Source organism: Hydra vulgaris, chromosome 02 (assembly GCF_038396675.1).
Source record: "Hydra vulgaris chromosome 02, alternate assembly HydraT2T_AEP".
NCBI classification, from domain to species: Eukaryota; Metazoa; Cnidaria; class Hydrozoa; order Anthoathecata; family Hydridae; genus Hydra; species Hydra vulgaris.
In genome coordinates this window covers 50,345,356-50,357,961 of record NC_088921.1, presented here as the reverse complement: position 1 = coordinate 50,357,961, position 12,606 = coordinate 50,345,356, and the positions used below count along the sequence as shown (strand labels likewise).

At 24.8% G+C, this 12,606-nt stretch overlaps 1 protein-coding gene across 2 annotated transcripts in view; it reads left to right on the top strand.

Annotated features, from left to right (window-relative positions):
* LOC100201558 (ATP-dependent RNA helicase A) overlaps positions 1-12,606 on the top strand; it is a 54,113-nt gene that overhangs the window by 26,913 nt on the left and 14,594 nt on the right. For both annotated transcript variants that reach the window (XM_065791264.1, XM_065791265.1), the window contains exons 14-22: positions 1,318-1,409; positions 1,484-1,582; positions 2,359-2,473; positions 2,621-2,715; positions 2,940-3,013; positions 8,084-8,236; positions 8,502-8,774; positions 10,761-10,928; positions 11,135-11,318. In XM_065791264.1, the coding sequence (XP_065647336.1) occupies positions 1,318-1,409; positions 1,484-1,582; positions 2,359-2,473; positions 2,621-2,715; positions 2,940-3,013; positions 8,084-8,236; positions 8,502-8,774; positions 10,761-10,928; positions 11,135-11,318 (1,253 nt within the window). The remainder of the gene's footprint in view (positions 1-1,317; positions 1,410-1,483; positions 1,583-2,358; positions 2,474-2,620; positions 2,716-2,939; positions 3,014-8,083; positions 8,237-8,501; positions 8,775-10,760; positions 10,929-11,134; positions 11,319-12,606) is intronic.

Here is a 12,606-nt window from a genome sequence, read left to right as displayed (position 1 = left end):
ACAATTTTAAAAATAAATTCTTTTAAAGAAATTTGTTTAAATATAATGCTAGAAGATCCAATTTCAATACGAATTCATTATTTATTGATGCTTAAGAATGACATTTAAAACAATAAATTATCTGGATTTCTGAAATGTGATTTAGACTATTAGATGCCTTATTTGGGTTATATTTATTAATTTGTTTGTCTTTCAAGTAAAAATCTGCCTTTTTTCTAAGTTTTATACTTTTTATTTACTTTTTTCTAAGTTTTATACTTTTTATTTACTTTTTTAATGGTGCCCATAGTTTGTATCAAGGTGGGTACCATAGGTGGGTTACAAATTTCTAACTTTACTTTAAATAGTCTCAGAAATTTAACCTCTTTACTTTGGTAATTAATAAATTAATTACGTAGGTATAAAGTTACTCTACAAAATTAAACCAATCGCTTAAAGAAAAAGGCGTATTCAAAAGATTGTTATATTACTAATTATTAATATAACCATTTCATTTAAAAATATTTAAATTGTTAAAGTAAGTGGTTTTAATAAATGTTTGCATTGTAAATACTACTCTATTTGTAAGTATTGATAATTCAATGCATTTTCAACATTAAAACAACTAAATTTTTTTTTAATATTTAGACAATATATTTAACTACTAAAATACACAATATAAAACTGTCCATAAATATTATTAAATATTATTATAAGTCGCAGGGTAAAGCATAAATGGCGATGATGTTTGTCGGACGGGATAAAATAGTTATTAGTGCTGATCCTCATCGAAATGCCAGTAATAATAGACGCAACTCTGATGAGATGTTTATTACTTAAACACTACAAAAACAGTAATCACTTTACAAAAAAAGCATGTTTAAAAAAACTATTTTTTTAAAACTTGAAAATAATGACTTTTTTTATTTTCAGCTTAAAAACAATAGTTTTTATGCATTTATTAAAGAAAAAAGTTATTTTTTTGTTTTTATATAATTTCGCTTCTTTTGAGTACCATGTTGACATACTTTAGAAGAACTTTTTTTTTCAAAATTTTAGGGACCAGTCAAATTTTTAAGGGTCTTGAGCTACACCTAAAATAATTTTTTGTTCAAAAAAATTTTAAACCTAGTGTTTTAGTATTATATAGAACAAAGTAAAGGGGTAGGAACAGGTTTTTTTCAAAAATGTTGTTTTAAAAGCCCTATTAAGTAATTTTTTTTTAATAATATATAATTTATTTATTAAAAAAATTTTTTTTTTAATGAGTTTACTGTAATAAGTTTTTTTTTAATAAACTTCACATCATTGATACAATGTCTTTTTCTTTCTTATTAGAGTACTTTTTGGAAGATATTATTCAATTAATAGGATATAATCCTCCAATCCCTGAGAAAAAAAAGAAAAAGGTTTCTGACATAGAAGAGGAGGTATTTTAAAATTTACCTATTTGAATTTTACTAGTATTAAAAGAAAAAAATTAATTTAACAATTTTTTTTTTAGGTAAATCTAAACACAATTTGCGATGCAGAATATTCAATTCAAACAAAAAATGTCATGGCTCAAATTTCTGAAACTGAAATCTCTAATGGACTTATTGTGGTACAGAGTATTATATATTTTATATTGTATACTTGCATTTGTTTATTTAACAGCACTGTCGTATGTTGATGTTGAGAACAAATTAAAAGTAAACTATTATAAATGATGGAATAACTTCAAAATAGGCTTATTTTAAATTTAAATTTCTAGAGAAAAAAATTAACACCTATTTGGCTAATTTGTGAGAGGCACTGATTTAAAGAGATGTTTGCATTTGAGTTTTTCGTGTTCCTAAAATTTTTTTCCAAAATAAACAAAAAAGTATTTTCTAGTACATAAAAATAAAAACAAGTTTGTTTTTGCTTTTTAATTGTTTTTTTATCTATTTTTTTTGCGCTTCAAGTGCTGACAACTTTGTCATTTTTTTTGTCAAAAGTTTTGTTTGCGAAGCCTCAGAATGCATTTGATTTGCATTGAAATCTTTGATTTCAATCACTGATTGATCACTAATTTATTAAAAAGAATTTTCTTAAGCTTGCAAATCTTTAAATGTTATCAGAATCAAAACAAACATTTCATTTATTGCTATGTTTACCGCTAAAAGTTCAAGCATAAGGTATATGAAAAAAAAACTTATATATTATTTTAAAAGGATCTTTTTTGAGCAACAGGTTGTTTGCCTCATAGATTATATATTTCTATAAAATGCACATAATACAAATGTAAACACACACTCACAAACATGCGTACGCACACACCTGAACGCAAAATATTTATATAATTTAATAAAATGATTTTAATCTAATTAACTTTCTTTTTTAATTTATTTTTTAAAGGCGTTACTACTGCACATTACATCTTTGGAAAATCCTGGAGCTATTTTAATATTTTTACCTGGTTGGAATGCGATTTTTAAACTTTTGGGTCATCTTCAGCAGCATCAAGTTTTTGGTTAATTCTCACATTTTATTTTTAAAAAACACATTTGAAGAAAGTAATGTTTCGCAATAAATCTTTTTTCCTTATTGGTGCTGGCAGGTTTTTTGTTTTGTTTTTAATTGTTTTGCATTATTATTTTTATAATTATTATTTTATTAGGCTCTCAAAAATATTTATTGATTCCTCTTCATTCACAAATTCCAAGGGCAGATCAAGCAAAAGTTTTTAAGCCAGCTCCTCATGGTGTTCAAAAGGTTGTTATTGATATTGTAACAAAATATAAATATCAAAACTCTTGTTTTAACATATCTCTTGATTAATTTATCGCCTTAATTGTTTCTATTTGAAATATAGCTTAACTACTAATAAACTACTTAATCTCAAGCAAAAAGTAAAGATAAGAGATTTAAACATAAAAATTTCAAATTTCTTTTAGATTTTTGTTTTGTGTTATATTAATTCTTTTATTTAATTGCAGATAATTTTATCAACAAATATTGCTGAAACCAGTATAACAATAGATGATGTTGTTTTTGTTATCGATGCTTGCAAGTATGTTTTTTTTTTTTTAATATTTATATTTATCTATTAGAATTTGTTCATATTTTTTGTTTTAGTTTTATTAAAAATATTTTTTTATATGCAAATATATATATTTTTTATTTATGTTTTTTTTAATATGCATTTAGTAGTTTTTATTTACTGTGATTTAAGAATGTAGAAATCCAAATGCTTTCTTAGAAAAAATGTGAAATATTTTATAAAAATATATTTTTTTCAGAACCAGAAGATATTTTTAAATACTTTAAAAATATCATTTGGTTTTGAATTAAAGTTCCATTGTTAACAATGTTTGTGTGCAAAATGCAAAAATGGTTTATTAATAGTTACCACAGTGAACTTTGTTTAGTTTGTTCATTTATGTTATTGTTCATTACTGAAACAGAAAAATAAAAATTAAACACAGTGGGTATAAGCAATATCAAGAGAGTTAATACCAAATTACAAAGTGACTTTAAATTGCTAAATTTAAGACTAAATAAGTAAGTTTATTTTATATATATATATATATATATATATATATATATATATATATATATATATATATATATATATATATATATATATATATATATATATATATATATATATATATTTAAATATATACAGAACTGGAATTATTATTATGGATTTTTATGTTTTTAAATAATAATCAGGTTTTTTACTTCAAAAATGATCACCACAGAAAAATATAGTCACAGATTATATATTCCAGGTATATTAAAGTTTTTAATACTTGGTTTGACCACCTTTAGCAGCTTTCAATGCTTTCACTCTCTTGGGCATGCCCATGATTAAATCACGGCATAATTTGGTAATTGCCTCATTGTGGAACCAGACATGGATTAACCTCAGCCTTGAACTCCTCTCCAGGCCTTCTTCTGACTGTCTGTACCCTATCATCCAACACAGCAATTGTTGACTCATATGAGAATAAAACCTGAAATAAAAAAATGCCTGATAAGTATCTCAGAAATCATAGTAAAAAAATTACATTTATAGTCATGATTAATAACTACTGATATTAGTCAGAAAACATGATGAGACTGAATAAAATCGTATAATAGAAAAATAAAAGCTGAATAAAATCTTATAATAGGTCTAATAGAAAGCTAAATTAATGATTACCTTGCATTAATCTTCTTCCGTCCAACTTTCATGCTCAACAGCCCAATCATGCCTGGCATGCTTCATTTTGTCCGTGAGTCTTGACTTTTTCCTTGGTCTGTATACCTTCATTCCTTTCTCCAACAAGCGATTATTTACTATTTTACGGCTTACATTAATGCCCTGACTTGCTAATTCCATAGATATCTTTTTGCAAGAACTTCTTCTATCATTGAGGGCCATTACTTTGATTTTTCTCTCAAGTCTAGGGGTAGTTATTCTTTTACGACCACATCTTCCAACTCTTCCAGCTTCAACTTTTCTACCTTCATCAAGCTTTCTTTTCACAGCACTAACTGTTTGTGTTGAAATCTTTAATTTCTTATCTCTTTTTGTTTTAGGCCACAATTCTCTAACACGGATTTGTCCTTTTTTTCTAGAACTTAGGTCCTTCTTTTCCCCATCACTTCAAAATTGGTCAAAAATGTCAAATATTTTGCTTAAAAGATTCTTTTGTATTTGTTCAGAACTGAAACCTAATATTTGAGTCCAATTACATACCAGGTACACCATACACCACAGAAAGTAAAAAAAAAGTGACACGAACTCAAATTAATATATTTCAGAATTTGCGGGTATATTTTAGCAACAGTGCACTATTATGACTCTAAAATGAAAAAAACAGATCAAAATGGATTTTATTTAAAAATAAAATAGTCCCTTTACTTTACATATGTATATAATTATAACAAAATGTATAATCAACCACTGAACACCTTTTTGGATGCCTTATTTAATGGAATTTGGTGAAAGTTCCAAAAATCCATAATAATAATTCCAGTACTGTATATATATATATATATATGTATATATATATATATATATATATATATATATATATATATATATATATATATATATATATATATATATATATTATTCTGCTAAAAATTTGTTAAGAAAAAAGTATATTTTTTGATTTAAAAAAAAAGATAAAGCCTAAAGTTTGTGGAGCTGCTCAACCTACCCCGGTGGGGTAAGTTGAGCAATAGTTTAGGGTAAGTTAAGCAATCAACAAATGAATAAATATGCATGGTACCAAACTTGGGTGAATCAGCAATAAAACTTTCACTAATGTAAGCGTGTGTTTAATTTATAAACTTTTTATTTTATACACTTTAATGATGTAAATATGAGAAGAGAAAAAATTAAATAGTAAGAAAACGTCATATAAAAATATTATTTTATACAATTATCTTGAACTTTGAAGCTCGATTCAAAAATTACTAATTTTAAAAATATATATAAATAATGTATCTTAAATTATTTTTTATCAAAGTTGTTTCTTTGTGTTTGAAAGTTCAGTTTTACTTATTTTTTTTAAAGCTGCTCAACTTACCCCTACTAAATTAGGGGACACATTAGTTAGGTTATAAAGAAAACAGTAAGACTTTGGAAAAAATGGGTTGTTTTAATCGAAAGTCTAATAAATTGTTAAAAATAAGTCAATACTTAAGTGATGTCAGGTAAGAAAATTTATAAGCATCTAAGCAAAATATAGCAAAATTTTTTTTTTTTTACTTTTTTAATTAAAAGTAGAAAAAGTACCTGTGTATCTTACTTAACTGGTTTTCAACAATATTTTGTTGTGCATTGTGTTAACATTCTAATTTCCTAACTTTCATCCATTAGATGTTTTGTCATGTGATGCGTAGTTTTTGAGATATTTTAATTGCCCAACTTACTCCTATGCTCAGCTAGCCCCGCTACCCTATATCAATCTTCTCTGTTTAAGATTTAAACCAATGCACAAAAAAGCGCTGACCAGATAGTCATTTTTAAGTTGCCCTGTGAGTTTTAAAAAATTTACTTTTTCCTGCTTTTTAAATTTTCATTTTCCAGATATTTTCAGAATTCTGAGTATTAAGCTATTAAAATCAGTTCTACATAAATAATTAAAAAAAAAACTGGCAAAAAAAGAAATTTAAATTCTAAATAAAATAATAACATTATAAACAGCTTAACTAATGTTTTATTTAAATTCTAAATAGAATAATTCATACATAAAAGTGTTTTCACAATTTTTCATAATTTCAAGTGTTTTCACAATTTTAAAATAGCAAAAAATGCTTAAATTTTTTTTTGTAAGTTTTTTACATACTCGCTCAAAAAGTAAATTTTTTTTGTGGGCGAAAAGGCTTCAGCGCTGGCTAAATAAAGAAGACTGATATATATATATATATATATATATATATATATATATATATATATATATATATATATATACATATACATATATATGAATATATGTGTATATATATATATATATATATATATTTTTGTGTGTGTGTATGTATATATATATATACACCCCCCCCCCCTATATAAATGGTCCTATCCATTTGCTTGATGACAAAATGGTCAAAAATATGTACAAAGGATGTTATGCTACCACATGCTAAAGACAAAATGCCTCGAGGATGGATATTTCAGCAGGATAATGACCCAAAAGACACTTCAACTCTTGTAAAAGACTTTTTTTTAAACAAAAAAGTTCAATTTATAGAATGGCCATAGCTAAGTCCTGACCTTAATTCTATTGAACATCTATGGGAACACATAGATTGACAAATTTCAGGTTCAACCAACAAGTAAATTTGATTTATTGAATAGTCTGAAACAAGAATGGGTAAAAATCAAAAATATTTTAATTATGAAGCTGGTGGACTCAATGCCTTATCACTGTCAAGCAGTAATTAATGCTAAGGGCTTCCCGACAAAGTACTAAAACAATTAACTTTAAAATAAAGCATTTTCAATTTTAAAAATGTTTAAAAAATTTAATTTAAGTTTTTTTTTTGTCCAGATATATTTGCATGTGCATATTTTAATTAAATGAACTTTTAAGATTAGATTGCTTAGATTTAGTAAAAATTTGTTTTTAGATATATAATCATTTTTTTGACCTTACAGTGAAAATTTGAAAGAAATTGGACTTTTCATTCAAAAGTTATCTTAAGTTATGCACCTGTCCAGTTACTTTTTCACGCTACTGTGTGTATATATATATACACACACACACACACACACACACACACACACACACACACACACACACACACACACACACACCTATATTATCACATACGGGGACAGGTTTTACAATAAAATGATTACTTATGGGGACATTAGCATTATCTGGGACATTTTTGTGTACCTGTTAATTTATACCTAATAATGTCCCATAAACATTGTTTTTTTGTAAAAAATGTCCCCGTAACTTTTATAGAGAGCAAAAAGTACATGCATCACCTATCAAATAGCCTGACTTGCAAGGGAGTGCTGCTACCTCGACTAAGAGTTTGGTTAGGGTCAGCATCAAAGTTGGGCTTAGGGTTAGGGTTATGGCAAGATTTAAATATGGTTATATTACTGTAATTAATTATTTTTGTAAATAGATAAAAATAAAAATGAAATATAATATAAATAAATAAAAATAACAAAAATAAATATAAAAAATATATTTTTATAATAAAATAATAAATTTAAATGTGTATAAATAAAAATAGAAATAAAATAAAAATTAAAAATATAATGAAAGTAGTATAAAAAAAGTAAAAAAACAAAACAAAATGGGAACAAAAAAAAACATGTCGCCATAAATGCAGACTACGAGTATGTATATATTGTGTGTGTGTGTGTGTGTGGGGGGGGGTTATGGCTTCCTGATCTAATCTGGATCAACAAAAATCCTTATATATCATACTAAATATATTTATTTGTGTTAATTAATTTTATTTTTTTATGTTTAATTAATTTGATGTTTATTTATTTGTTTTTTTATTATTATTATTATTATTATTTATATTAAGCTTGTTATATTACTTATTTAAGTTCTGTTATAATAATAAATATTATGCATATAAATAATATAAATGATTTTGGAATCTTTAGAGCTAAAGTCAAACAATTTACTTCCCATAATAACATGAATAACTACTCTACTTTATGGGCTTCCCAATCTAATCTGGATCAACGAAAAGGGAGAGCTGGTCGTGTCCAACCTGGGTTTTGTTTTCATCTTATCAGCAAAGCTCGTTATCAAAAGTATATATATTTTTTTTTGAATAATTTTTTAGTAATTCTATTCCAACATTTAATTTTTATTATTACTATTGATTTTTATCATGCAGTTTTTTCTTCTTTAATTTAGAATTTATTCTAATTTTTGTTATATAATATTCAGTTCTTCATTTTATTTTATGATAATATAGTATAAAGCAGCTGTTTGTATGTTTTCCTTTTTTGTAAAATGTTTTAATTTTTTTTAAATCCACCAAATGTAATTAAAAAGCAACTACATATCTTTTAGATTAGCAAAATATATGATTCCCGAGATACTGCGGACACCACTTCATATTTTAGTGCTGAGTATTAAGTTATTAAAATTAGGAAAAGTGGTTGACATTCTAAACAAAGCAATGGAGCCGCCGGCAATGGATGCTGTTTTTGATTCATTAGAACTATTAAAAGAAATGAAAGCTCTTGAAGAAAATGAAACTTTAACTCCACTTGGTTATATTCTATCAAAACTTCCAATTGAACCTAAATTAGGAAAGATGATGGTTCTTGGTTGCATTTTAAAGTATGAGTTGTTTTATAATTTATAAAAGTTTGTTTGCTCACACACACACACAAACACACATAGCTGTTTCAGTATGACTTCATGCTGAAGTAGCTATATGTGTGTCATCAGTAATATGTTACCTGCAAGTCAAAGTACACAAAAATATTCATATAAACGAACATATTTTGCTTAAAGATTTAAAATGATATAAACCGACATATTTTGTTTAAAGAGATTTCCAAGTGCCAAGACAAGTTATGTTTATCTTGTAAATAAACATAAAAAAATAAGTTCGGAGTTTCTTACTAAAACAAATTATTTATTGAAATATTTACAAAAAGCATTTGTTGTTTTGTCATTAGACTTCCAGTTGAGAGGTTAATATTAACTTTTCGAATCTGCATAGTTTTTTTCTGTTATAAAAATATCTGGTTTAAGTAATAAATTCACTTACCATAGAGTTTTTTAAACAATTTACACAATCAAATTGAGTTCACCATTTTTAGAAAGAAAAAAAATGTTTGCGCTATATTAAGCATTTCAGTTAAGCTTAAGACTTGACAAAAATTGAAATTAGAAAAAAAATACCATTTTTCTGCTTTGTTTTATTTTTAAGCACAGAATTTTGTCTTCATTTATGGTGAAATCATCTGCATTATTTTTCACTTAATCCAAAAAAATAAAATAGTGTTTTTGGTTTTGAAATTTTATCAGCAAAACTTGTTTTTAACAAATGCAAGGATAATTTTAAAGTTACATATCTTATATTTGATTTGTATAGAACTTACAATTTTTTTTTTTTAAATAAGATAAATATAAATTATACTTTTAAAGTGTTACTTATTGATCCCGTAGTTTTTTGTTATACAACTTATAAAAGTTTATATATAAAGGCTTGCTTCTACATAAAAATTTACTGCATAAGGGACAACCAAAATAATATAACGTTCATATAATATAACATAACGTTTATATAATGTTATATAATGTATAACATAATGTATATAATGTGTTATGATGTATTACATAATGTATATAATGTGTTATGATGTATTATATATATAAGAATATATATAACATAACGTAACTCAAGTTATCTAAAATAACTTTTTGCATTGTCAATTATTAACAAAAAAAGCGCATTAATTAGACCAGTATTTGAAAAAAAGAATAAAATTAAAGAGCTGAAACTAACCTTTAAGAGAAAAAAAAAATGCATTAAAAATTCTGATGTTCTTTGTTAACATCTTGATAAATAATTTGTTTTGTAAAGTTTAATTAACTAGAAACTTATTTTAAAGGGTTATTTGAGATATGAATTTGTTGTGGCTTTTTTGGGAATCTTTTTAACATTAATTTGTTTCAATTTCTTTTGAATAATTTTAGTTTAAAGTTTTTATAAAAAAGATCATATTTCATATATGTTCTATATTTTTGGTCACATTTTCTAGTCTGCTTATATTTTTAATTTTTAAATTCAATTTTTTTTTAATTAAAAAATTATTTTTTTATATTTTCAAATTTTTTTTTAAATTAAATTTTTATTTTCTGCTTACATTTTTATTATTATTATTGTGTTTTTATAAGCATTTTATATATAAGGTGACATAATACTGCTCTATATGTTTAACCATCAAATGTGCATAATTTAATAATGGAAGTATGTTTCACTTTTTATTGAGTAAAGAAAAAGCATACAAAAAAAAAAAAATAGGATTACATAAATATTTAAATAATGCCAAATCTGCTTGAAGACCAAGGTTCTCTTTTTTTTTTTTCACATTGAAAAGCATTTGCACAGACAAATTAATTCACCAATATAAATGTTATTTATATGGTTATATAAATTACATATGTTGTTATAATCTAACTACATATTTTTATTAATACTTACATGCATTTACAGTTACTTCCTAATAACTTAAACACCCGTTAAATCAAACTGCTTTTATATAAATATTTTTATGTGTATAATTTTTTTTTTTTTTAATTTTTTAACTGTAGTGTTGGTGATGCTGTGTGTACCCTAGCAGCAAGTATGTGTTTTCTTGGACCTTTTGAAAAATTAGCTGAAAGCAAAAATGTAGAATGGGTTCACAAAAAATTTGCTGGATCTAAGAACAGTGATCATTTGGCTATGTTATGGGCCTACCAGCAGTGGGAGGATGCCAAGTACTAATTGTTTAAATTGTTAAATAAGTTTAAATTGTGTTCATCATAATTCAGAATTAAAATTTGTGTTGTGGATTATTTAAAAAAAAATTTTTTATAAATACAATTTGAAATATTATTTAAAAAAATTTGATTTATAACAAATAATCTTTTTTTGTTTAATATTTATTAGTTATAATTATTAAAAACCTTTGAATTTTTTCTAGAGCTGGTGGTGTCCCAGCTGAAGAGCGATTCTGTCGTAGTAATGAGCTAAATTTACAAGTTCTCAGAATGACATCAGAAGCCAAGCAACAACTAAAAGAGTTGTTGTGTGCACTTGGCTTTCCTGAAGAAAGTATGCTTCCGCATAAATATAATTACAGAGGAGCTGATGATCAACTTGATCTGGTAAGTTTTAATTTTTGAATTTATTGTTAAAAAGATTCAGTTAATGTTCAGCAAAAATTTATTAAATGCAAGCCTTCTTAGGAGATGCATGAAGTCACCAGTGTCTCCTGACCACGCATACAATTTATTTTTGACAACTTGGCCACTGTTTTTGCATAAATTGATAATTTGGGTGTTTTAATAAATATGCTGAAAAAACCAATATAATTTAAAGAAAACAAAAAATAAAAATAAACAAAACATAAACTTGAGAAACAAACTTATTGAATGATGAAATAAATAAAGGGTAAACCAGAGAACCAGAAAACCAGAGATAACTCAAGCTTAAAAACTAATATATCTTTTAATTTAGAAACGTCTCAATTAATAGTTCAAGCTTAATTAATTTAAAAACGTTTCAACTAATAGTTTAAAGCTAATAATTTTCAAATTTTTCAATAATTAAGTTTCAAAGTAATTAAGCTTTGATTAAATAACTTTGAAACTTGATTTTTTCTAAATTCTTTGTAGTGAAACACTTTTAAATTAAAATAAAAACATATATTAATCTCATGCTTTTATTTTTTCTGGTTTATGTTTTATTTTATCATTTGTTAAGATTTGGATTTTTTTAATTTTGTTTAGATTTTTTTTTTTTTTAAGTTTTTATTTCTCTTTCCAATTTATAGTTTGTTTAATTTTAGTTGTTTAAGTTTACATTTTGTAAAAAATTTTACAAAAGTAAATTTTTTTTTTAGATGACAATTAAAAAAAAGAAATTTATAAGATATACTTAAAGAAAAGAAAATTGAAAAGTTTAAATAATTTGGGCATCTGGTTTCTACTGTTCTATTGATAAGAAGTTTAATATATAAAAATAAGTATTCTGTCAAATTAGGATTTAAAATAATGCTAGTATAATAAGATAGGGAAAGAGTTCTAATGATTTGAACTTGCAACATATATTTGAAGTTAAAATAATGAAAAATGTTAATAACTTTATAATTAATCATAAATAAGGTTTTCAAACATATCATCAAAATATCTCTTTGGTTTTGAAAACATGCACCCATGAAATCTGCTTGTATGCTAATTTGAACCACAATCTTGGCATAACTTTGTAGGATGCAAATGAATAGTTCAGTTTAAAACACAAGGATCCGATCTCTCTAAAAGACGACTCATCACATCTGTAAGTTGTTCTAGGTGCAATATCTTACGAGAGAGAAGTTTTAAATAATTTTTAATATCTTTGTTGTTTGCTTCTATCCGATAAATTGCCAAGGCCATAAAAATTAACTCAGTTATT